Here is a 27,485-nt window from a genome sequence, read left to right on the forward strand (position 1 = left end):
AAGCATCCCTTATATGGGCAACAATCAGACTTTGTCTGAGCAAGGCTAATCAAGAGAGCTTAAGAAGCATGCACTATAACCTTTGGATGTCACATGCCATAGTAAGATTTGAGACATATCAGAAATGTACACATTGGGAATCACTTTATTATAACTGTTATTATGTATTCATATGTCACGTGAGATAGTAGCTTTGAGACACACATGATATAGATAAACAATGGTTTAATCTTCACTGTAAATGCATTATGAAATTATAACCTTGTAGAGCATTAACTAAGTAATTAATGGAGATATGATTCTCAATAAAAAGAGACCATTCATTTGGGGCGCCTCCTCTCGACTCTAAGCCTGAGTGTTTGTGTTTCCTTTGTGGCATTCCTACAAATGTTGCTACTCCTTGGGTTTTGGCCAGGTACTAGAGACCTGGATTGGCCACCGTGAGAACGGGCTACTGGGCTTGATGGACCATTGCTCTGACCCAGTAAAGCTACTCTTATGTTCATAGAAGATACAATTAAAGAGAAGAGAAAGGATGAAAGAGAAACCTGCAGAGGTGGTGGTGGAGGTCAGTTTTCTAAGGCTGTGGCACCACCAAGTTGTCGATTAAAAGCTTTCTCTAACAGATCGGAAGACCTAAATCAAGTTGTGAGGATGGTGGAGAGAATTCCATCAGGAAGGCGCGATATAGGCGAAGGCCCGATCCCCAGTTGATTGATACTGAGCTTGTTGTAAGGCAGGGATTACAGAGGTGCTGGTCATTAACCCCCCCGGATTCTACATGCGGCATCCAACATGGTGCTCCCAGATTGAACACATCATTTGAGTCACCAGCTCACTAGCAATAAACTAGGCACTAATAACCTATTGTTGCAGTCAATTGACTCCAGTTAGGAGCTGTGCTTGCATCTGGCTAGGTGCTGGTGTTATTCCGCATTTCAAAAGGGGGCACAGGCATGGGAGGGTCAGGAGGCGCGCAATATTACAGAATAGCAGGTATCCACACCTACATTACACAGCAGGATTTACACCAGCCTTGTGCCCAAATGTTCTTGGAGAAATCGCGTCCTAGTCATTGACGCCTAGCAATGCCTGACTAAAATCTGCGTACAACCCAAATTGTTTTAATTAGCTTAAATGGCGTGGTAATTGACTGCACCACTGAAGTTAATTAAGAGTTCCACGTGGCGTTCAGAGCCTAAGTTGAGGCGCCCTCTGATGCCTACCTGAAAAGCAAGTGTAGTTGACTTAGGTGTCTGAATTAAGCGCTGGTAGATTAGGCCAAATAAAATCTACTTCTAGGGCTGCCTAGGTGCCAATAGATGGGATTCTATATAGGATGCCTAGCAGTTGACGGACAACTGCGCAGAGCTGTGCCAAAAAGTAGGCGTGCTTAGGCGCCTATTTATAGAATTTGATCCTATGCACTCTTCTATAAATGATGCCCAACCTGGATCGCCATTTATAGAGTAGCATTCAGTCTGGAGTTTTTTCGGTGCCTAAATCAGGAGGGAGTGTCAGTTTGAAAAAAATCTTATAAGCAAGGTGAAGAATTTTGAACTGAATGGAAAACGTGACCGGTGGAGTAGAATGAACAGAGGGATAATTAGGTCGAATCTATTAGCGCGTGGGAGAATATGGACAACGGTATTCTGAATGGTTTGAAGACAATAAAGCCGATGTTAAGGGAGACCTGAATAGATGACATTACGGTAATCCAGGCAGGACAGAACAACACATTCTGAGCAGAAGAAGAGAGAGAAAACAGGCCTTAGCTAGAGATGAACCGTGCTGGAGGAATAATAATTCTTCATCAAGAATAACACCGAGTTTGACGAGAATAACAGAGATATAGCACAGGGCCAGCCATTGGCAAACTGTCGTTGCTTGTGATCAGCTGGTTTTTCTTTATCTGAGATGCAACTGTAGACAAGTCTGAAAATGAACATAGTAGAATGCATGGATGCCAGAGTCCTGTAAAACAGCGGTCAAGGAACTCAGAAAAACGTTTAAGCGTCAATGAGCCAACGAAGCCCTGAGAAACCCCACAGAAATCTTGGTACTCTAGGTGTAGATTAATAAAAAACAGTAAAGGCGAGACCATGAAGAAAGATCTGGACCTGACAAACCTATGTTTGACAACCTAAAAAGCAAGAGAGTATGATTCGTACAGTCAAAAGATAATATATTTTTTAAAGAGTTCTAAACGAGTTTGTCAACAGGTTGCCACAACAAATTCTTCACAATTTCCAGGAGACGGAAGTTTCAGCTTGGCCCACCGCTGCACGGACTTAAGAAACCAGAGGTGACTCACTCCACCACCACATTGGAGTAAGAACTGAGAAGAGAAGGAAGTGACATTGCCAACCCCCACCCCACCCTCCACAATCTGGAACTGTTCCATTGGCTATCCTAGTCCACACTTTCCAGACTCCTCCTTCCTGTCCCCCCTCCCCCACCCCACCACATGCTGCCTCTGTTCTTACTGATCTGTTTGGACTCACTCTCTCCATCTCCCAGGCTCCTGGGTCTCCTCCATCCCATCTGTTATTGAACAAGTGGCTCCTTTGTCCGGCTTCCTTTTTATCTCAGCCCAGACGGGTCAGAGCTTGCAATATCTTCAAAAAGCCAGAAATTTGTCTTGCGAACAAAGACGAACGAAAAGGGCATTAAGAATTTATTACCGGGTGATGATGGTGGTTGGGGTGAATGAGAAGACGGGAAAATCAGGACACACAATGATTACCTGGGACACCCCCATTCCAATCGATAAGACGCTCAAAGCAAGAACTTTGTTGTACAGGAGAAAAATACGAGAAGCGTATTCTGTCAAATTGAGTGGAATGAGAACAGATCCTCAAGTACCGAGAAATGCAATCGGAGACCAAGATTTTGTGACACAAAGATACCAGAAATATTTCCTATCGTATTGGCAGATACAGGTTTTCAGAAAAGCAGTTTGGAAGAACATCGTCACAGGACATGCATGCTATACCTTATGAATTCCAGCAGGAGGTGCTCTTTGGCACAATGCAAGCGTTAAACCAGTGTATAGCCACAGCGCAGATTCCAGGTGTGTTGCGAGATGCCTCAGGAGAGGTGCTGGCTGGCGAGAGGCACGTTCTATAGGCAGTCAGCCGGCACCAGCGCCTCTCCTGCGCACCTCTCCCTCTCCAGACCCCTACCATTGGCGGCAACAGAAGTCTCAGGGCCATGGATGGAGCACATCTGCGCATGACATTGATATCTACGTGATGACATCACACGTGTGCGTGACATCACGTCAACGTCTGCACACTTCCAGATGCCCTCCAGCCACGGGCCCGCGTTTAGTGTGCCGCGGCTTTAAAAAGTTTGTGGCACACTGCGTTAAGCTGTAGCAGTGAACTACTACTAATTATTATAGAAGAGACAGTCCCTGCTCAAGAGAGCTTACAATCTAGTCAAGACAAACTGGACAAGAAGATGTATCAATGCACTGTGCTCAGGTGGGGGAACCATATACAGCTGCATTATGATGTCATCAAGACCCAGATGCACTGTGATGTCACTGAGCGTTCAGACAGCTTCTACTACCACTACTAATCATTTCTATAGCGTTAATAGACATACGCAGCGCTGTACGACAAAACGCAGAAGAAACAGTCCCTGTTCAAGAGAGCTTACAACCTAGTCAAGAAAGACAAACTGGGCAAGAAGGTGCATCCATACACTGTGCTGACTTCCCTGTTCTAGGAAGAGTGAGGTTCATTCTCTTCAAATAGGTGGTAAAAAAAAATTGTTTTAATAAATAAATAATCCTGCACAAGAAGTGGAACGGGAAAGATGAGGAAAAGAGAAGAGCAGAGATTGATACGGAGTCCGAAGAAGGCAGTGGGAGAGCCACGAGTCTCAGCTTTGACATGGGGGCACCGCCCCTGTGTTTGAGGCACCCAGAAGCTCAGGAGTACCACTGGTGCCCTAGATTTCAGATCTGTAGATGTGTTTAGGGAGTGGTGATTAAAACCGAGCCAGCATCATATGTAACTGTGACGGCTGCTATCAGCTCAATCAGCCCGATTCTGATCACTCTTCCACATCTGCAACAGCAGCCGATAACACAGCCGCTATTTCAAAGGAAACTGCTCGCCTTCCCCTGATGAAAAAACACAAACAACCTCTGTGTCTCTTTCACTCTGGAATCAGTATCAGTCTTTATGTTCTCCCATGACGCGTGCATGAGGCGCTCCTGTGCTGATCATCATCAGGGTTTCCCCCCACCATTTCCACCTCCCGTAAATGTCATACTAAGAAATGCAAAGCGTGTCACAGAACCGAGAGTTGCAATCCAATCCAGGCCTTCCATTTATATACTGAATCATCCCCAAATACTGGGGCTCGACTTGGTTTACATCAGGGGTGTCAAAGCCCCTCCTCGAGGGCCGGGGTTTTCAGGATTTCCCCAATGAATATGCATGAGATCTATTAGCATACAATGAAAGCAGTGCGTGCAAATAGATCTCATGCATATTCATTGGGGAAATCCTGAAAACACAACTGGATTGTGGCCTGGTTTACATTATTGTTATAAAGCAAGGAAAAACAGGACTGAAAAGGAGTCCAAATTTATTGGCCACTCATAATACTAATTTAAATTAATTATGTGCTCATCTAAGGCCTGCTGAAAGAGCAGAGTTTTCAGGGATTTCTTAAATAGATGAAGAGAGGTAACAGATTGATTTCATAAGAAAGTGTATTCCAAATAGACACAAAAATGTATTCACTGCAGTGTCGATAGAATGCTGGGTGCCCCTTATAGGCCTCATAATTTCTGTACCCTTGTTGTGGTTGATGGGGGATCCTCAAGCCCCCCACTACCTGCAAGGCTCCTCCAGTGGTAAGACCTCTTCCCTTTCCTACTTGCTCCAGCCTGCAGTACTGTTCAAGCTCTGGCATCATGCTGGCAACTCCCCTGCCGTACACACTCCGTTTTGTAAAGAGGGTGGGGCAGAGGCAGCGGTGGTGGCAGCACTGCACAGACAGAGCCACGGACTGGGTTCTTGGCCACTGGAGGATACTTGCAGCTGCTGGGGCTCGAGGATCCCCCTCCAGCTCAGCTATTTTTAATGCTTCGAGTTGGCCCGAGGGAGGAGGGGATGTGGAGACCACATGTGCCCACCCATTTTGCTCAGTGGCCCACCCACAATTTGAGGTCTGGATTACAACCATAGGCTTTCAGACCAGATATTCAACCAGAACCAAACTGATATTCAGACCAGGGCGTGGTTAGCTTGGCAGATGGAGGTCAGCTATCCTAACTTTGTCTGCTCACTTAACTGACCATCACTGTTAACTGGTTACATGCTGGCTCCAACCCCAGACTGCCTTTAACCTAACTGGTTAGTGCTTCGGTGGTCAGAGGTGATATTAAGTGGCTGTAACTGGTTAACTGCCAGATCATCACACTGGTAACAAAGCGTGAATACAGCACAGGGCGCTGAAGAGTGGTCCAGAGGACGGTGGTCATCATAAGGCATATGGGGACCGACTTAAAGGACTCAAAATGCAAACTTTGGAGGAAACGGGGAAGATGTGACAGAGATGTTTAAATGCGCTTGAGACGAGTCTTTCAGTTGAATGGAAACTCTGGAACGAGGGAACATAGGATGGAGATGAAAGGGGGCAGATTCAAGAGTAAACTGAGAAATACTTCTTCACAGAAAGGGAGGTGAATTCATGGAAGGGCCTCCTGGAGGAGGTGGTGGCATACCATGATCGTCTCTGTTTCTCTGTCTCTATGGTTCAAGGAAATCAGATATGACAGAATGGTAAAACACACATTGCGCAACACTTGAGTCACGTCAGGAGACCCTCTCCGTGGTTTTTTTTTGATGACTTGATTCTCTTATCTGAATGGTGGGTGGAATTAGGAAGACAGGAAAGCAGTGCCTAGAGGGGGAAATGAATTAGCCTGAGAGACTCGGCGAGCGTGAACTCCCTGATAACTTTCTGGTTGCCAAGAAGCAAACTTTGATCATAAGCCACGCGCTCCAACGTTGGTTTTGTGCTATCTCGGTAGGAAAGTGCCTAGGGCGGATGATCAGGGTTACCATATGGCTCCAGAAAAAGGAGGATGGATTGAGAAGTTATCCTGCCGTTGTATCGGGCGATGGTGCGTCCGCATCTGGAGTACCTGCGTCCAATATTGATTGCCGTACCTTAAGAAGGACATGGTGTTACTCGAGAGGGTTCAGAGGAGAGCGACGCGTCTGATAAAAGGGATGGAAAGCCTTTCATACGCTGAGAGATTGGAGAAACTGGGTCTCTTTTCCCTGGAGAAGAGGAGACTTAGAGGGGATATGATAGAGACTTACAAGATCATGAAGGGCATAGAGAGAGTAGAGAGGGACAGAAAGAGAGAGAGAAAGGGAGAGAGACAGAAATAGAGAGAGATAGATAGAGAAAGATTGGAGAAACTGGGACTCTTTTCCCTGGAGAAGAGGAGACATAGAGGGGATATGATAGAGACTTACAAGATCATGAAGGGCATAGAGAGAGTGAAGAGGGACAGAGAGAGAGAGATAGAAAGACAGAGAGAGAGAAAGGGAGAGAGAGAGATAGAGAAAGATTGGAGAAACTGGGACTCTTTTCCCTGGAGAAGAGGAGACTTAGAGGGGATATGATAGAGACTTACAAGATCATGAAGGGCATAGAGAGAGTAGAGAGGGACAGATTCTTCAAACTTTCAAATAATAAAAGAACAAGAGGGCATTCGGAAAAGTTGAAAGGGGACAGATTCAAAATAAATGCTAGGAAGTTCTTCTTTACCCAACATGTGGTGGACACCTGAAATGCGCTTCCAGAGAGCGTAATAGGGCAAAGTACAGTACTGGGGTTCAAGAGAGGATTGGACAATTTCCTGCTGGAAAAGGGGATAGAGGGGTATAGATAGAGGATTACTGCACAGGTCCTGGACCTGTTGGGCCGCCGCGTGAGCGGACGATGGACCTCAGGCAGTGTTCCCTCTAAGCGGGCGGGTGTTGTGAGCAAACTTTTTTCACCGTGAGCCAAAAATATCGGGCGCCAGCAAGTTATGAGCCAACTCGCCCGATTCTCCTCTCGCCGCCCTGCCATCTGCCGTACGCCTCTTCCGATCGTGCGCTGTGACGAGAAACGTGTGCGCTGCGATGTAATATTTTGTGCGCCAGCGCACGCCAGCGCAGCTTAGCGGGAACACTGGTTCAAATGGTTTTATTTATTTCCCCAAATTTATTTTTGTTATACGCATTGAAAATATTTGATATTGCGTTTAAATCAAAATCTCAATAAACTTGAAACGAGTGCCCGTGAGATTGTGGGAGGGTTAAATACTCAAAACTTAGAAGTTTTTGCTACGCCAGCTTTCTGGTATCTTTACATACAGTGGCGTACCTAGCATATGTAACATCCGGGGCCCATCATTTTTTGGCACCCCCCCCCCCCATCTGTAAGAAAAACATGATTTTTAGTAACAAACCACACGTCACACATGAGTACCTAGGAAAAGGCAGCATCTTACATATTGCAGTGAGCAGTACATCAATACACCCATTGTAAAACTAAACAAGCCAGACCAGCACAGATCAATCCTACACCGTCAATCCTAACAGAAAACCATGTCTTTCGAACACACAGAACACAGAAAACACCTTCGCCTAGTAAGGAATATGTAATCACAAACTAACCCCTCCCTCTTTTACAAAACTGTAGTGTGGATTTTAGCTACGGAGGTAACAGCTCTGATGCTCATAAAATTCTGAGCATCAGAGCTGCTACCACCAAGGCTGGTGCTAAAAACGCTTCACAGTTTTGTAAAAGGGGGGATAAAATAAAAATACATAGACAAAGGTTAAATTGAACCAGCAAGAAGCTGGACTCTGCATACAATGCTTCACAGAAACAGTGACACATGTCTCCTAAAGCAATAAATAAATAGAAATTTTTTTCTACCTTTGTCTTCTGTGGTTTCTCCTTTCCTCATCTTCTTGTAACTCTCTTCCTTCCATCCACTGTCTGCCGTCTCTCTTCCCCTATATGGCATCTTCTCTCCTTCTATGCCCCTTCCAGAAACTGTATGCCTCCCCCTTCCATCTCTCCTTTCACCCCATTGGTCTGGCATCTCTCTCCTCGCCTTCCCTCTCCCACACCTCTCCTCATAGTCTGGTATCTCCCCTTCCCTGATTCTCTGGCATCTCTCTCCTTTCCTTTTCTTCCATCTTTCGCTCCCCCTCCATGCTCTCACATCTCCCCCTTCCTTTTCCCTTAGACTGGCATACCTTCCTCCTACGCTCCAAGCCCTGGCATCTCCTTTAATTCCCTCCCTCATCTTCCTTCTCCCTCCAGCTGGGTACCGCAACACTCTTCCCTGCAGCTCTGCACTTCCCCACAATTGCCATGCTTCGGTTCCTCTTCTTCCTTCCTTCCTCCCCCCCCCCCCGCGGGACCCTGCGGCACCATCAACTCTTACTCCCTCTAATGTCGGCCCTGCAGCTCCAGACTTCCTCGCACCTTCTCCCCTCCCCCTTTGGATCGCTATTATTTTAAATGTTATAGCCGCGGAGCTGTATCCATCAGTGGAGATGTCTAACCTCGGCCTGCCCCGGAACTCTTACTGCAGCAGACGCCCGTCTAGGCAGGAACAGGAAGTCACTGTTGCAGTAAGAGTTCCGGGGCAGGCCGAGGTTAGACATCTCCACTGATGGATACAGCTCCGCGGCTATAACATTTAAAATAATAGCGATCCAAAGGGGGAGGGGAGAAGGTGCGAGGAAGTCTGGAGCTGCAGGGCCGACATTAGAGGGAGTAAGAGTTGATGGTGCCGCAGGGTCCCGCGGGGGGGGGGGGGGGAGGAAGGAAGGAAGAAGAGGAACCGAAGCATGGCAATTGTGGGGAAGTGCAATCCCCCCAATGCGTCCCCTTACCTTACCGACGTGTGTGTGCGCTGTGAAGAGAAACTTTGCGCTGCGATGTAATATTTTGTGCGCGAGCGCAGGCCAACGCAGCTTAGCGGGAACACTGACCTCAGGTTGACCCAGCGGAGGCATTGCTTATGTTCTTATGAGACATCCAGGTTTTACTTCCATTGCTTTCAACGGATGTAAAACCCGGATATCTCAATCCATCCTCCTTTTTCTGGAGCCGTATGGTAACCTAGACAAACTTCTTCGGGTCACCCCCCCCCCTCACTCCAACCTAGGGTTTCCAGATTTCCTCTGTGGAAAAATGAAGACACCTGTTTCCACCCCGTTCTGCCTCCCCACGAACCTCCCCGAGCTCGGAACCGCGTCTGCGCATGAGCGGACACCGACGCAATGTTGTCACATACAGGCTTATGATGTCATCGTGCCGACATCGGTGCAAGCACAGATGCTCTCCAGATGCGGCCCCGAGATCGGTGACATCCATAACCGGCTGGAAATCACTCCGGGCACCCAGACATGTCCGGGTTTTCCCAGACGTCCGATAACCCTACTCCAACTCCACCATAATGCTGATCCAGTCCTTGGTTGCTGGCCTGGTTCTGTCCCTTCGATTGACTTTAACTCTACCAGCCCTCTCTGTAAGGAGAAGAATTCATTTCGCTGTGCCAGCCAGAGCCACCCCCATCTGCCACCCCTAAGTTTTTATTACCACACTGATTTATATCCGAGAAGTGAGAACAGAGGCTCTATTCATATCCCAGGGAAGGGCAGTGGAGAGGGGTGAGACAGTCTGTTTACACTGTTTTTAAGTTCTATGTATTTAGCAGGAGGACTTTGGCCTGGGAAGAAAAGATTCGTTTACAGCCTACTGGCTGCTCGGGAGGGCACCCGCTTTGGGGGCTCCCATCGCCCGGCCTCCGCCATCTCATGGGGTTCCTGGAGAAGCTGCATATCCCACGGTCCTGTCCTCCACATCCCTGTCATCACCCCCCCCCTCACCCTGCCTACCCCTTTGCCACATCTGAGAGACCCCCTCCCCTCTTTCCAAATCCAGAGGTGTTACCAGTAAAGATCAGTGGGGACTCGGGGAGACCTCAACGAAGCAGCAGATACCCCCTTTAAAGGTGATGGCAGAGTTGGGTCTGGATATATTACAATCTTTAGCGTTTGGAGTCAATTCCTGGAATTTTCCGACTAATTAACCCCCCACTCACACATACCCACACTTCATTAGAAGCAGCTGCGAGTGGAGACTCTGCTCTAGTTTAAATGTTATTAAAATGTTTCCCAGAGCTGGGCTTCATTAAAAGAAAAATCTCATTCTGTTAAGGAATGGGACGGAACATCGGTCACCAAAGAGATTCCCTGAGAACCAGTGAATGGGCAGTGCCTGTTCAGCTTGCCCAGTCGGGCCTGCCGTTCTTCCTCTAGACCAGCTCCAGACATATGAAGGAGGTTGAAGGGGGCATTAGAGGGGTAAAGAGAAACATGACGGAAAAGTGTGGCAGAGCAAGAGGGCCACACAGAAGAAAGAGGATGCTTCTTATTGGTTGTCATTCAAAAAGAGCAGGTCTCCTTCAACATTGCACCCATCCCAAGGAAAGCGCACCCCTCTGAATGTTTCACAGACACCCCGATTGCAGCCCGAGGGACAGGCAGGTCTTTATCGTTACACAGACACCCCGATTGCAGCCCGAGGGACGGGCAGGTCTCCCTTATCACTACACAGACACCCCGATTGCAGCCCGAGGGACGTGCAGGTCTCCCTTATCACTACACAGACACCACGATTGCAGCCCTAGGGAACATGCAGGTCTCACTTAACATCACAAGCACCATCTCAGCCAGACATTAAAACTGGTAAAAAGCACATTATGCTTCAGAAGATGAATGAGCAGTCAGAAAGGGTTTCCACTCCCTCGGGGATGGCTCAGAGCAGTGGATCAGCAATGACAGCCACCTGACATGATTCAGTTACACATCCCCTTTCTCTGGAACGGAATAGGTTATGATATGCAATCATGTGGTTTGTGGCCTCTTTTTCCTGAAGGCAATATTGCTACCGGCATCTCCCACTGCAAAATCATAAATGATCTCTGCAGGGATATACTGGCTGCATGTTTTGGGGATCGTGTTTGGGGTGGGGGCTCCTAATCCCCCAAATCTAAATTCCACATCACTTAAGTGTAGTTTTGAGCAAGCAAAGAGACCTGGGCTGCTGGTTAGCGTTCACAGTTCAGGCCAGGTCAATTTGCTGGTGGATAAAATTATGTCCACCTGATATTCAGAGGTATTTAGCCAGCCAAGAACTGCTCTTGACCGGCTAAATCGCAGACAAGTCAACTATGCTCTAATGCCGCTGAATATTCGCAGGTAGTGGCTACGTTGCGCAATTCAGACCGCCAGACAGTTAAATCTATTTTTGGCTTCTATAAAAACTTATTCATTGCTGGCTGGCTATAGACCAGGCTGGCTAAATTTTTTAGCAGCCAAAAATAGAACGGATATTTAATGGTGGTTACCAGAAAAGGCATGGCATCGAATATCTGGACTGAGCGCCAGCCACGGGAGTTAGCCCAATTAACTCTCGTGGGCTGAATACTGGGCCCTGCATGTGAACACATATGTGGGTCCGAGTGCATGAACGTGCATGTGTGTGTGTGCGTGAACATGCATGAATTTGTATGTGTGAACATGCATGTGTGTGCATGCATGTGTGGGTGTGCATGAACATGCATGTATTTGTGTGTGCAGATATGCATTTGTGTGAACATACATTTATGAATGTGGGTCTGAGTGAATCTGCGTGCATGTATGAACATGCATGTGCATGCATGTGTGTGAGTGCATGCATATGTGTGTGAACATGCATGTATGCATATGTGCACCTGTGCATTAATATGCATGCATGTGCACATGCATGTGGGTTTGACTGCAAGCAAGCATCGTGTGTGTTTTGTAGGGTGATAGCCCCTCTTTAACAAGAGAGAGACATTCTCTGCAGATCCACTGCCTCTGGACAAACTCGCATTCCCCTGTAGAATGGCAAAGTTATGCACACGCTATGGGCAGCTTTAAGTAGGAGCCTGCCTGCTATTCTCGTGGACATAGGCCTCCTGCACAAATGAGTCACTTCCTAGAAGCTCAGCGGCTCAAAATCAAGGGATACATTTAAAATAATTCAATTATCCGTTTCATCTTGGGGAGCGTGCAGCGCTGGTAGTATGTGGAAGATGGCAGGGCCCTTCCCCCTCCCTCCCCAGAGCACTGGGTGACACTATGGGGAAGAAACGAGGTGGTCGCCAGTAGCTGCATCCTTCCACCGCCCAAAAGCATAATCCCATTTACCCCAGGGACACTTCCCAAAGGGCCCTGCCCTCCTCCCTTGGCTGAGAACCCCATCCTGCTCATGGAGACGAGACCGTCTGCTTCGTCCACTTTGTGAAATTCATAATAAACGCCGCACGGTGAGTGATACAGGATGCATTTGTAGATACCATGAAACCCTCCCGCTCCACAGCGCCATCGCTGAGCACGGTGATCATCAGATCAGGAAGCAGAACAGAACATTGAGGGGGGTGGGGATAATTCTCTACAGATCGTCTAAAGTCAGGCACTAGGAGCGTGTTGCGGGTGAATTCTACAACACCAGTGCCGTGTGAAGTGACCATTCCAAAATGCCAGCTTGCACTTACACACCAAACCCTGAGACGCGAGTCCTTTCGTTAGCTCAGTGGCTGACACCTAACTGTGGGCGGTTACGCGCGCTATCTTCAAGTGTTCTTTAACAAGCGCACATAACTGCCTGACCTGCCCCGCCCCACCCGGCTGAACACCCCCGAAGCTGCGCACGTTGAAATTTGAGCATGGAACTTACACAATAATGACTAATAGGGGGCTAGGCATACAACCGTCAAGTTTCAAGTTAATTATAAATTTGATACCCTAATGCCACCAGATCCACCTACCCACCCACCCACCTAATACCACCAGATCCACCCACAAATTAAAACTATCCTTCCCCTCATTAAGAGGCATTTCCCATATAGGAAAACTAGGGACCTTCCTCCCCTTCAGAATCACCGAGCTCTGGAACAACCTTTCCTCCCCTCTTCGGAACCTGAGCCTTCTCCAACTTTTCCGCAAACATCTGAAGACCTGGCTATTCTCAAAAATCTGATACTTATTCCATCTCTGGCATTCTGAGCCCTCTAAAAACTCTTCATACTTAGACCTCTAACCCTTCATTGTAGTTCCTTTCTATCCCATCTCCTGTAAACCGTGCCGAGCTCTACGAATGTGGAGATGATGCGGTATACAAACCTAAGGTTTAGTTTAGATTGATTGCTTATTCAAAATTCTAAGGGATTAACATATCAATAAAATTACAAAACAAACAGAGAACTAAACCTTACAAAACATATTGAAGACTAACTTTACAAACATTAAAACAAGAGGAAAGGATGGGAAAAGAAATACAAATTGTTGACAGAAGAGAAGACAATTATGGTAAAAAACAATAGGAAGGGAGAGAACAATGAACCTCAGAGAAGTTATGGGATTGGAATGAAACTCCTAGTCGAGCTTTCTAATTATCAAATGCATCCTTAAAAAGAAAGCTTTTTAGTTTGCTCTTAAATTTATTCCTTAAGTAAATAGGGAGGGAATTCCATGTTTGAGGAGCTGTAACAGAGAAGATGAAATGCCGCCGTGTGTTAATAATTTTAAGTGAGGGAATAACTAATAAATGTTGCTCATTGGACCTCAGTAGTCTAGATGAGGTATAAGGAATCAAAGATTTGTAAATGAAGGCCGGAGTTTTGTATAGCAAAGATTTGAAGGTAAGCAGACTTAATTTATACATTATACGGTGTTTAAATATTTGAAAGGTGTTGCTATAGAACCAAACCTTTTCCAGAGAAGAGAAAATAGTAAAACTGGTCTGGCGAGATCCCTATCGGCTGCCCTGCAGGGGCTGGCTGTACGCAGCAGCATGCAGGGACTCCGGGAGAGATTTCTCTGCCGGGCCGAGTGCAGGCGGGGGGATTAGCTGAGCCAGGGCATCCTGGAGGCTCCTTGCCGCTGTAGCTTGTGGATCCCCCGCTGCTGCATTCTGATGAGGATGGCTGCTGGAGGAAGATTCTCGGGCCTCACTTCTCTTCATGAAGTCTCTCAGTGCCCTCTTCCTTAGCTTGCGTGCACGTGGTGACATGTGCGCACAATGCAAGTCACACGGAAACCTCGAGCGCCGGATCCAATCAGTGGGCGTACAATTCATGAGGATCCAGTGTGTTCATCCTTCTCCTGCATCCCAGTCGTTTCTTTAGATGATTCAGGCATCTTCAAGGTGATGAGTAGAAAAGTTGTAATGGAGAGCTGTAGAAAATCCGACCGAAGGGAACGGGCGGAAACTAAAGACTGGGGAGAAAGGGGAAGCTGGGGGAAATGGGTAGGGCTCGGGCATGCCCAGTGGGGCCCGGGCACTGCACTTGCTCAGAGAAAAAAAAAATCTCTCTGAGCTATTGGAGAGCTTATCCGCAAATTGGGAGCTGTTGGGACAACACCCATATGTGGCTGACTCATCCTGCTTGTCCTAGGAGAAGCCATAATTTGAGGTTACAGGGAGGAAGACTTAGGATCAATGTTAGGAAATTCTTCTTCACAGAGAGGGTGGTAGATGCCAGGAATGCCTTCCCGAGGGAAAATGGTGACGGAATTAAAAACAAAACAAAACAAAACGTGGGATTTCTAATTAGAATATGAACGGTATAAATTGAAGAACTAAGGCCGGTACTGGGCAGACTTGCATGTCGTGTGCCCCATATATGGCAATTCAGTTCAGGATAGGCTGGGGAGGGCTTTGACAGGAACTCCAGTAATTTGGACAGTGCTCGGCAGACTTTCACGGTCTGTATGCCGCAACCGACGAGATAGGCCGGCGCGTGCTTCGACAACTCCAGTAGTTGGAACCTACAGACAATGCCAGGTGAACTTTTTCCAGTCTACGGTCCAGAAATATCAAACAAAAAAAGACAATTTATCCATGAATGTCTTAACGCGTGGGGATATTGGGCATGTTGGATGGACTGTTCAGGTCTTTATCTGCCGTCATCTACAATGTCACTACTTTTCTGTAACAACTTCTAAAATTAGGGAGGTTGTACCCAGGCATCCATTTTCCACACATTCAGGCTTCTGATCCGGGCTCTGAAGTCACAGGAACTTAGCTATTCACGGGTCGCCAGTGCTGGCCCTTCCAGTCTGCCCGTTGGTGACCGTTTACTGTGTTGTCACAAGTCTTCCAGCGTCTGTCTCTTCCCCTGCCACTAATGGTCCCTCTGTGCCTATCTCAGACTTGCTGGAGTCCTGCCACTGCTTTTGACTTCCCATCACATCTGATCACCAGATATTTTTGTGGCGGGAAGAGGTCAGTACGGAGAGGAAATCGACTACAATGAATAATAGAGAGAAACAAGGGATGGGCAGGGAGGAGGAGGGGTCGTGGAGAAAAGGGTACAGTGAAACAGAGAAGGAGAGGGAGAGGAAAGGAGACAGAAGCAGTGAGCGCATGTGTAGTTTGCCCGTTTGTGGAAGTGCCTGAGAAAAGAAGGAGGTTGTGAAGACTGTGCAATTGTGGTTATGGTGTGAAGAGGCAGCTACGAAATCTCTCTCCGTATATTGAAAATACAGAATGACACGGGGACAAATTTTTCCCCGCCCCCGCAGGAACTCATTTTCCCATCCCTGCGAGTTCTTTTCCTGTCTCTGCCCCTGCTCCGTCCTCATCTGCACAAGCCTCAAACACTTTGAAATCCTAAGTAGCAACATTCTAGAGCTCAGATTGTGATGTCATAATGCCTCATTCCACCAATGCCTAAGCTCCGTCCTCAAACACTTTCAAATCCTAAGTAGCAACATTCTAGAGCTCAGATTGTGATGTCATAATGCCTCATTCCACCAATGCCTAAGCTCCGTCCTCATCTGCGGAAGCCTCAAACGCTTTAAAATCATAAGTGTTCGAGGCTGGGGCGGTTAAGGCAGAGCTTACAGGAATGGGGCACGGACAGCGACAAAATTCATGGGGACAAGACGGGGAAATTGAGTTCCTGCGGGAACGGGGACAAATTTGTCCCTGTGTTATTCTCTAATTGAAAAGACACGTTTGACCATAGACTACTGCAATGCACTATACACTGGTCTAACCAAAAAGAGTTTGCATCAGCTGCAACTAATTTAGAGTACTGTAGTGGTGTGACCACACAATACCCTTCCTGCAAAAACTACACTGGCTAAATTTAAATCTCTATGTTTGATTTTCAAGGCCCTCAGACAAAATGGGCCAGAACAACCCTTTACACACCTTTGAGACCTCTGAGGTCCTCTCAAGGAGCACCACTATCTGTACTCTCATTAAAAGAAACTACGATGTGATACCCACCAGCGAGTGGCCCCTACGTTCTGGAATTTACTCTCAGAGGGGCGACATCTACCTCAAGGAAGCAGGTGAAAGCCTGGCTCTTCACCCAAGCCTTTAATACAGGGGTAGGGAACTCCGGTCCTCGAGAGCCATATTCCAGTAAGGTTTTCAGCTTGGATTTGAACCCACAACCTCAGGGTGCTGAGGCTGGAGCTTTAACCCGTGTGCCATACACTATTCATAGAGGCCTTTTCTTGAAAGCTGCTCACTTTAATAACTGTTTAAAATAAATATTCCTTGAATTGTTTTTTTTAAAAACTGTGTATGTTTCTTGTGAACCGCTTAGACTTAAGTGGGGTGTACGTTTTTATTTTTAAATCAATCAATCAATCTCTCTACAGCTATAAAGAGCGCAGCTTTTTCCACGGGAGGATGTGATAGTGCCTTCTGCTCAGCACTGGGAATTTCCTTCCCCAAAACGCAGCTGGGCCCGTCCTGCTGCTCTGCAAAATGAATCATTTGGGGCTGCCCCTAGGTCAATCTGACGTTTGCAGACACCACCCTAGTCCCAGTCTTACTCTGTTGTGAGCATGAGGGTTTCATTCTTCAAGCTCTTCGGGGAAAGCAGAATTACAACTCGCTGCGTGTTAATGGGGGTGGGGGTGGGGGTGGGGGGTGAAGCCAGGACTGAACCAGCCTTTCTGAGCTAACTCAGGTGAAATAGAGACCTTGGCTCCAGTTTGGTGGGGGAGAGGAGGATCAAACCACTCAACCCGGTCCTGGGTTTTAAAACCTCAGTTTATCCCCTGCAAAATACCAGTTCACATGGAACCAGGCACTGGAGGCGAAAACCTCCCAAAGCATCTCCTCCCCCCCCCCTGCCTCACAAAGGAGCTGCAGAAATCCATGCAGAACTTACACCTTGAATGGTGAGACCTTAGCTAGAACTTCAACAGAACGAGACATGGGAGTGATCATCAGCGCAGACATGAAAACTGCTGATCATGTGGAGAAGGCTTCATCTAACGCAAGACAGTTGTTAGGTTGCATCCACAGGAGTTTCGTCAGCCGGAAGCCTGAAGTCATAATGCCATTATACAGAACCATGGTGAGGCCTCATTTGGAATACTGTGTGCAATTCTGGAGGCCACACTACTGAAAAGATGTGCTGAGAGTAGAGTCGGTGCAACGGATGGCCACCAGGATGGTCTCAGGGCTCAAGGATCTATCGTATGAGGAAAGGCTGAAAAATTTGCGGCTGTACTCACTCGAGGAATGTAGGGAGCGAGGAGACATGATCGAGACGTTTAAGTATATTCCCGGCCGAATCGAGATGGAAGAAGAGATTCTCTTTCTCAAAGGACCCTCAGCCACAAGAGGGCATCCGCTCAAACTCAGGGGCAGGAAATTTCATGGCGACACCAGGAAATATTTCTTCACCGAGAGAGTGGTCGATCCTTGGAATGAGCTCCCAGTGCAGGTGATCGAGGCAAACAGCGTGCAAGAATTTAAGAGCAAATGGGATGCCCATGTGGGATCCCTTAGAGGGTTAAGCCAAGGGAACCTGTCACCAGGAGTGGGATCCCTAGGATAGTAGACTTGGGGGTGGGTCAGTAGAGTGGGCAGACCTGATGGGCTAGGGCCCTTATCTGCCGTCATCTTCTATGTTTCTATGTATCAGTCAAAAGGCATGCGGTGACAAGGGCTCAAATGATCGTTCATTTATTAAAATATGATAGACCCGCTTAATTTATAAATCAAAGCGGATGACAATAAAAGTTACAATTCAGAAAAGCGCGCCTTAAAAAACTCAAAGGAAAGGCACCCCAGACTCCCAACCCAGGAAAATGTTTTCACACAAATCGGCTTTGGCTACAAGACTATCCCAGTATTTGCACCTGCAATACCGAGAACCTCAGCGAGTCAGGATAGAAGTAAATTATAAATCTAACGACCCACCAAAATCCAAATGAAAAATGGGGTTTTTAAGGCCAGTTTTAAACTTTTTTTCTTTTTAGTTCACAACATTTTATTGGTTTTACAGTTATGAAAATAGTGATACAACAAAGGCTTCTGGAAGAAGGGCAAACCTCTCTTAATTAATTCATATTATTCTTCCCTACAGATGTTATTTTTCTTAACCGAAAACTATATTCAATCCTAGTACCTTATATACCGTATTTTCACTCATATACTGCGCACCCGTGTAAAATGCACACACGAGTATAGCGCGCGGGAAACTGTAATTTATGTAAAGAAATTTTTATATACCGCGCATGCTGCCCCGACTCTCCCGTCGCCGCCCGACTCTCCTCTGGCCGCCCCGACTCTCCTTTCGCCCGCCCCGACTCTCTTCTGGCCGCCCCGACTCTCCTTTCGCCCTGACGTCAGAGAAAGGGCGGGACCGCCGGAAGAGGAAGCAGCAGGACAACGGTAGGCAGCTTCTCCGTGATGGGAGGGGGAGGCTGTGGGGGTGTTAGCGGTCCTTCGGGGTGGGGGTACTGGTGCGAGTGCGAGCGGTCCTTCGGGGTGGGGGTGCGAGCAGTCCTGCGGGGTGAATCGGACGTCGGGGGGGGGAACTATGTAAAAAAAAATGTGTACAACGCGCTCACGAAAATAACGCGCATGGTTATACTCGGTTTGTAAAATCGTGTACAACACGCGCGTTATATGCGTGAAAATACGGTACTTAGATTTGCTGTATTCCCCACTACCTTCAACCTTTTTATGTATAATTACTCTTTCTCTGTAATTTGATATACCAATTTTGAACTTTAACGAAAGAAGTTTCCAAACGCAGGCGAGTGGATGCAGTGAAATAGAAAGCAATTCTGACGTGTTGAATCCTAGAAGGCTTTAGAGCAGCGATTCTTAAACCTTTTTTTAAGTCACGGACCCCTTTAAGAATCTGATGGACCCCTTTCGCCAGAAATATTCACATAAACACAACTTTGCACGCAATGAACTTAATGTACTTTATTTATCGAGATTTGATTGTACATACGTGACGTACAAAAAGTATTATTAAACTTTAAAGTAAACAATCTAAAAAAAACCCACTCCTTTTTTGTGCAAAGAGTAATGGCCGCTCATTATAATTATGAAATACAATCCTCTTCTGCAAAATTAAAACTCGCTCTACTCTTCAATCCCCTCTGGAAATGGCCAGATAACTCTTTTTGTAATCCGCCTTGAACCGCAAGGTAATGGCGGAATAGAAATCACTAATGTATTATAATATACTACATTTATTCTCTCATCTACTTTATTTGAACGGTTCATAGACAACAACGCAGAAGACAAAGGCGCGCGCCGACAACTGAGCGCAAGATGGAGGCGCGCGCCGAAGAAAATTACTGTTTTTAGGGGCTCCGACGGGGGTTTTTGTTGGGAAGCACCCCCAGTTTACTTAATACAAATCGCGCCGGCGTTGTGGGGGGCTTGGGGGGTTGTAACCCCCCACATTTTACTGTAAACTTAACTTTTTCCCTAAAAACAGGGAAAAAGTGAAGTTTTCAGTAAAATGTGGGGGGTTTACAACCCCTCAAACCCCCCACAACGCCCCCACAACGCGGCGCGATCTGTATTAAGTAAAGTGGGGGGCCCCCCGCCCCCCCCCCGTCGGAGCACTAAAAACAGTAATTTTCTTTGGTGCGCACCTCCGCGGTACGCTCAATTGTCTGCTCGCGCCTTTGTCTCGGCGCGCTTTTGACCTGACACCTATTTGAACGAGAAGGTTGTTCTTCTTTGCCTTGAAACTCTGGAGTGGTTTTCGACAAGGTGACACGCATAACATCTTTGACATCCAATCTATTTCGACTTTACGTTTCGATAGGAACAAGTGCTGGAAACCCCCGATTCACAAATAATGTCGAGAGACGTAACGTGAGAAAAATCACGTGGAAAAAGTTCACGCGAGGAAAAAAAAAAAAATCAACAATCCTGGACTGGGCTGTATAATGAATCTAAATGTTCATTTTTGCCTGACCCTCACGGATCCCCTGAAACCCATCCATGGAACACCAAGGGGGTTGACGGACCCCAGGTTAAGAACCTCTGCTTTAGATGGACCGGGTCACTGAGGAATCATAAATGATGCAGAGAAACGCGCAGCAAGATAAAGTCAGGTATTCCTGTGTGAAGTGCTTTAAATGTTCTTGACAAGAATCTTAAAACTTGTTGCAGTACTTAATGGACAATCAATGCAGTTTGTAGCTCCTTGTGACTCTGGATAAGTCACTTAACCCTCCATTTCCCTAGGCCAGGGGTGTCAAAGTCCCTCCTCGAGGGCCGCAATCCAGTCGGGTTTTCAGGATTTCCCCAATGAATATGCATGAGATCTATTGGCATACGATGAAAGCAGTGCATGCACATAGATCTCGTGCACATTCATTGGAGAAATCCTGAAAACCCGACTGGATTGTGGCCCTCGAGGAGGGACTTTGACACCCCTGCCCTAGATACAAAATAAGTCTCTGTATACTGTATCTTATGTAAACTGCTTTACTTATTGTTTATTGAAAGTTTCAATACGGTACTCCCCTGAAATTCGCGGGGGTTCTGTTCCAGGAACCACCATGAATTTTTGAAAAACTGCAAATGCGTTTTTTCGCCCGTCAAAAGGCAGGGGAGGCAGGAGAGGGCAGCTGGAGCACTGGTGGGTGAAGAAAATCACTCGCGGTCTGCTCCGACCGCCTCTTCCTGTAGTAAAGTCGGGCTACACCAATCAGGAGCTGCTTTGACCCACAGCTCCTGATTGGTGTAGCCCGACTTTACTACAGGAAAAGGCCGAATTCGCAGGGGAACACTGTACCACTACTAATGCCTGGGGAGTCAGTTCAGAACGGTTTGCGTCAGTGGCGTAGCGAGGGTGAGAGGCGCCCATCCCCCGCCCCAACTCCGATCCCGCATGCCATTCCCTCCCCCCCATACTTCTAGTTTAAGCTGTTGCTCGCGGCCAGCAATGTACTCCTTGCGATCTCCATCGGCCCTCCCTCTGACGTCACACCCGGAAGTGACGCCAGCGAGAAAGCCGACGGGGTCGCAATGAGCACATTGTTGACCGCAGCAAACAACAACTTCAACTAGAGATACGGGGGAAGGGAAGGGGGGTGAGCGTGTGGAGGGGAGGAAGTAGGGGGGGGTGGTGGAAAGGAGGAGGGTGCCAGCGCCCCCACCAACATAGTGTCTAGGGCGGACTGCCCTCTTACACTCCCCCCTTACTACATTATTGGTTTGAATGAGCTTATGTAAAGGTGTTATAATACAGAGTTATTAATACCGGCATAATTATGCCATAATCAATCATCCTACTTATGTTACCGACACATCTAACATACCTATTCAGGCTCAAGGCGACTTGCAAATGGAAGTAAAGGGAGGGAGGTGGTGGGAAGGGGGAGGGAGAGGAAAGGCTAGGAAGAGAAAGAGCGAAATCAGGAGACATGCATATGTTTATACCTAATCAATTGTCCTACTTATAATACTAGGTTTACTGTTGCAGCCAAGTACAGAATATTTACACACCTCCTATGAATGTTGGCCATTCAACTAAATATAATCTATTTGCACATCTCTGTATCGTGTTTTATGTTTACCTTTGAAATATTATCTTCCTCAGAGTCTAGTTTTCTGGACTTCTCGCCTTTGTCTATTTATATCCCTATTGTGTTCATCCTATCGTGTTCCTGATTTGGGGGAGGGAAGGGGGACTGGCCAACTGCCTCCTCTACATTGTTTTATTGGCTAAAGTAATCCATGGAGAGGATGGTCTTTGTCCCTTTCTTGAACTTTCAGGTATCCTTTTCTAGTTCTGGTTCCGTCGGGAGGGCCCTCTACCACCTTAGACCCACCCCCTAGGAAGTGACATCAGAGGAAGGGCCGATACTGGCCCAACAGCAGATCGGGGATTGCTGCTCACGCCAGGAATGGTACAGAGGTACGGGGGAAGGGAAGCAGTGCATGGCGTCAGGAAAGGGCAGGGGAGGGAGCCACCATCCGGGAAGCCTCTCACCCTCTCTACGCCAGAAGTAATGGGGCTGGACAGCAGATATCCAAGGGTACTGAAGGAACTTGGGGAAATTCTGAAGGCTCTGCCGGTTGAAATTTTCAGTGCTTCTTTTGAGTTTGGAGTGGTCCGCGAGACTAAAGAAGGGCAAATGTGGTCCCCTCTCAAGTTTCTTATATATTTGATATCCTGCCTATCATTACATCTAGGTGGTTTAGAATAAAAATACAAGGTTAAAACCAAATGGGAAACCCCCCATTACATAATGAAACTGTAAAAGTCAATAATAAAAGCAAAAGACAAGAAACATATAGGAGGGATAGGGAAAAAAAATATTTAATATTTAAAAAAAATAAAAAAAGTTTAAAAAGTTTTTAAAAAATTTTTTTTAAAAAATATTAAAAAAGAAGAAGGAAAACAAAAGCCTGACACATTGGGAAGGGATAAGAGCAATGAATTATACCGGATGGAATTTCTTAAGCGGTAAAGGCATCCTTCAACAGAAGAGTCTTTAGATTTGTTTTATATATCGATAAGGATGTTTAATTCCTGATATTGATTAAAACTTCTACAAAAAAAGAATTGTTAATCTTAAATGTTACAATGAATTATTTATTTATAAAAAAAGTTTTTCGTTATAGCATTTAAGATTAGCAATTCTTTTTTTGTAGAAGTTTTAATCAATATTAGAGAATTGGATATAATTATTCGATACTCCCACTTATAGTGAGTGGGTCATTCCTGATATGACATGGAAACACGGGGCCACCACAGAAAAAGTGGCGAAGCGGTGGAATTGAAAGGAGAGATTGCTGGGAAGATCGTAGTGGCCATGAGGTAGTTATGTCGATGAAAGCGGAAGGAAGGAGGAGGTAGGGAACTACAGGCCAGTAAGTCTAACTTCTTTGGTGAGCAAATTCATGGAAACGCTTCTAAAACAGAGAATTGTGAGGCTTCTGGAATCCAATGGATCCCAGGATCCAAAGTGTCATGGTTTCACTAGAGGCCGATAAATCTGATTCATTTCTTGGAGTGGCTGACCAGAAAATTGGATAGAGGGAGGGCACTAGATGTGGTGCATTTAGATTTTAGCAACGCCTTTGACATGGCTTCGCATAGATGACTAATAAATAAACTGAATGCCCTCGGGTTGGGCCCTAAAGTGACTGACTGGGTTAGGAACTGCTTGAGTGGAAGGCAACAGACGGTAGTGGTGAATGGAGCTCTCTCTGAGGAAAGGGATGCTCCCAGTGGTGTACCGCAAGGGTCTGCTCTTGGGCCAGTTCTTTTTAATATATGTGGAAGTTATATTGCTGAAGGGCTGTTGGGTAAGATTTGCCTCTTTGTGGATGATACCAAAATCTGCAATAGAGTAGACACCCCTGATGGTGTGAATAACATGAGGAAGGACCTAGCGCAGCTTGAAGAATGGTCTGGAATTTGGCAGCTAAAATTTAATGCTAAGAAACACAAGGTCTGCATTTGGACTGCAAAAACTTGAGGGAACGGTACAGTTTAGGGGTGAAGAACTTATGTGCACGATAGAAGAGCGGGACTTGGGTGGGATTGTATGTGATGATCAGGTTGAAAAGGTGACGGCGAAAGCTAGAAGGATGCTAGGGTGCATTGGGAGAGGTATGACCAGTAGGAAAAAGGAGGTATTGATGTCCCTGTATAAGACTCTGGTGAGACCTCATTTGGAATATTGTGTACAATTCTGGAGACCCCACCTTCAAAAAGATATAAAAAGGATGGAGTCGGTCCAGAGGAAGGCTACTAAAATGGTGCATGGTCATCGTCATAAGGCATATGGGGACAGACTTAAAGATCTCAATATGGAGGAAGGGCGGGAGAGAGGAGATATGATGAAGATGTTTAAATACCTACATGGCATAAATACACATGAGGCGAGTCTCTTTCATTTGAAAGGAAGCTCCGGTATGAGGGGGGCATAGGATGAGGGAAAGGGGATACTCTGACTTCCCATGATTACAATCGAAGCAGTTTATATATTATATAGAGGGACTTATTTTGTACCTGGGTTAAGTGACTTGCCCAGAGTCACGAGTTGCTGCAGAGGGCATAAAATCCAGTTCTCAGGCTACTATACTTTATACTATTCCCCCACTCCAGAGCAAAAGATGACTGATCCAGTCCATGAGTGAAAGGAGGTGGTGGAAGCTGATCAAGACGCTCACCCAGTTGGAAATGATCTTGATCTAATAATATTTTATTCTTCAACATTTTATGAGTGCCCTCCTAAATGGTGAAAGGGGAGGGACTCAGGAATAACCAGAGGAAATACTTCTTAAGAACATAAGAATAGACTTACTGGGTCAGACTAATGGTCCATCAAGCCCAGTAGCCCGTTCTCACAGTGGCCAATCCAGGTCCCTAGTACCTGACCAAAACCCAAGGAGTAGCAACATTCCATGCTTCCAATACAAGGCAAGCAGTGACTTCCCCCATGTCTTAATAGACTATGGACTTTTCCTCCAGGAACTTGTCCAAACCTTTCTTAAAACCAGCTACGCTATCCGCTCTTACCACATCCTCAGGCAACGCGTTCCAGAGCTTAACTATTCTCTGAGTGAACAAATATTTCCTCCTATTGGTTTTAAGAGTATTTCCCTGTAACTTCATCGAGTGTCCCCTAGTCTTTGTCATTTTTGACGGAGCGAAAAATCGATCTACTTGTACCCGTTCTACTCCACTCAGGATTTTGTAGACTTCAATCATATCTCTCCTCAGTCGTCTCTTTTCCAAGCTGAAAAGCCCTAACCGTTTTAGTCTTTCCTCATATGAGAGGAGTTCCATCCCCTTTACCATCTTGGTCTCTCTTCTTTGAACCTTTTCTAGCGCCACTATATCTTTCTTGAGATAAGGAGACCAAAATTGAACACAATACTCCATGTGAGGTCACACCATGGAGTGATACAGGGGCATTATGACATTCTTAGTCTTGTTAACTATCCCTTTTTTATATAATTCCCAGCATCCTGTGTGGATTTTTGGCCGCTGCCGCACATTGGGCGGAAGGTTTCATCGTATTGTCTACATTGATACCCAGATCCTTTTCTTGGGCGCTAACCCCAAGGTGGACCCTAGCATCCGGTAAATGTGATTCAGGTTATTCTTCCCAATGTGAATCTGTGGGTCTCCTGGTGGAGGTGGTGGAGAGGGAACTCGAGGAAGATTGGGCCAAGTACGTTGGATCTCTAAGGGAGAGGAAGGGATAGTAGGTTGCGTGTGTGGACGATATGGGCTTTATCTACCTTCATCTTCTTGAACTCAACTTTTGTAGGGATATGGCTCTGTTTTTTTTTTTGTTTTTTTTTTGGGGGGGGGGTCCTATCAAAGGCATAACTGGTGTTTACATACCTTTGATAAGCTTTCCAGTTCCACCCTTCTATTTCTGTCTCCGGAGGGCTCCCAATCTGAGTTTGTACCCTAGACGATGGGAGGTTTAATATCTTGCCCAAGTTCATAAAGATCCACAGTGGGATATGAATCCTGGTTTCCCCGAATCTCAGCCCACTGCTTTAATCATGACCCATGTCTGTAGTTTGGGGGGGGGGATATTTTCTTCCCCGTAGCCGTCATCTGTTCTTTGGTGCTTCCAGATTAATTGGAACCAGCTTTGGCATTACGACCCTTCTTTCACAATCACTGGGAGGTTTTATTCCCTCCACTTCTTCCCAATCTTGTCTGCCATCCTGGTGACATCCCCCCCCCAAAAAAAAACACACACAAGACTTCCCTCTTTCTGAGGTCTCTGAAGTTACTCTCTAATCCTTCACTCACATCTGCTTTAATACTTTCTGTCCCTCCTAGATCCATGGTTGACTCACAAACTACCGTCTTTTGGCACAAGGAAACGTCCTTAAGCGCTGGCATATGCTACCAAGTGCCAGGACAACACAGCCTGCGCTTTCCAATCCATTGCCACACAGCAGGAAAGAGAGCCTGAATAAATAAAATGAAGGATTAGCTAATTGAATCCTTGTGAAGAAACAGCCCGAGAGCAGGACTCTGTAATCTTTTTGCTTGCGTTGTGGCTTCTGAGTCAAGATTTGACTGTGATATTAATATCTGTAGCAATTAAGTTCACCTTCAGTAAATTAAGGAGAAGCAGAACGGTGGTAGAAAGAAACACAACCACTCCCCTTTCTTTCGTTTCCTTAGGGAACTTCCACACCTACACGAGATCCTTCAAACCCAGTGCAAAAGATGCACCCTTCCACTATAGATCCAGAGCCCAGCCAGGACAAACAGATGGAAACCATACAGAAGGGTTTGCTTATCTGGTCAAAGTTTCTCACAGATATACTTATAAAGTTGGCACAAAAGTTACACAGCACAGTTATAATTAAAACAGAGACACTTCACCGTGAAATGCAGCTGTCCTTACCCAGAATCAGCAAGGCACTCACTAAATCCATAATCCAAAGTGTGAGAGGGAAAGCAGAGGGCGGAAGAGCTCCAGAGGACCACCAGCTGGCACCACACTCAGCCCACGACTGAGAGCAGCCAGGGGCTGGCACATTTGCAATGACAGGCTACGCTGGACCCTCCCAGGAAGGGGCATGGGCCGACACCTCAAACCAGTGCCAAAGTAGGAGGGACAGAGAAAGCATGGGTGGATGGGGAGGGGGGTGAGACAAGAGAGGCACATGGAATCCTTGCCAGGCTGTCTGTGCACACAGCTGGGGCTAGAAGCAGGGACCCCAGCTGCAAGGCTGAGCACAGATGTGTGAAGCTGAACTGGTAAAAAGTCCTCACCCAGCACTCGCCTGCCGCTTTCCTTAGGCAGGATGGAGAGGAGGTGGGTGTGCCTTAATAAGGATTCCTTTAGCTCTTGAATCACTGGGAGGGGAGGGGAGCATAGGGGCCGTGAGTTTTCTCACTGTCCCCATCCCTGTCCCATTCCTGTAAGCTCTGCCTTAACCGCACAAGCCTCGAACACTTATGATTTTAAAGTGAAAAGCTTCAGCCTCTGAAAACCAGAGCTGGTATTGTGACATCATAATGCCTCATTCCACCAATAAGAGCCAACCTCATCAGTGATGTCACAATGGTTTGATTGTCCTATACTTGGCTCACTTTTACTACACTTTGATTT

At 46.6% G+C, this 27,485-nt stretch overlaps 1 protein-coding gene across 6 annotated transcripts in view; it reads right to left on the bottom strand.

Moving 5' to 3' along the window:
• ADGRE5 (adhesion G protein-coupled receptor E5) overlaps positions 1-26,885 on the bottom strand; it is a 75,577-nt gene extending 48,692 nt beyond the window's left edge. For 5 of the 6 annotated variants that reach the window (XM_033924303.1, XM_033924301.1, XM_033924302.1 and 2 more), the window contains exon 1: positions 26,775-26,885. In XM_033924303.1, the coding sequence (XP_033780194.1) occupies positions 26,775-26,805 (31 nt within the window). In that variant the 5' untranslated portion in view covers positions 26,806-26,885. Of the gene's footprint in view, positions 1-7,968; positions 8,020-26,774 lie in introns of those variants that run through there. The other variant, XM_033924299.1, reaches the window with a different exon arrangement.
• Between the last annotated feature and the right edge of the window lie 600 nt (positions 26,886-27,485).

This window comes from Geotrypetes seraphini, chromosome 16 (assembly GCF_902459505.1).
Source record: "Geotrypetes seraphini chromosome 16, aGeoSer1.1, whole genome shotgun sequence".
NCBI classification, from domain to species: domain Eukaryota; kingdom Metazoa; phylum Chordata; class Amphibia; order Gymnophiona; family Dermophiidae; genus Geotrypetes; species Geotrypetes seraphini.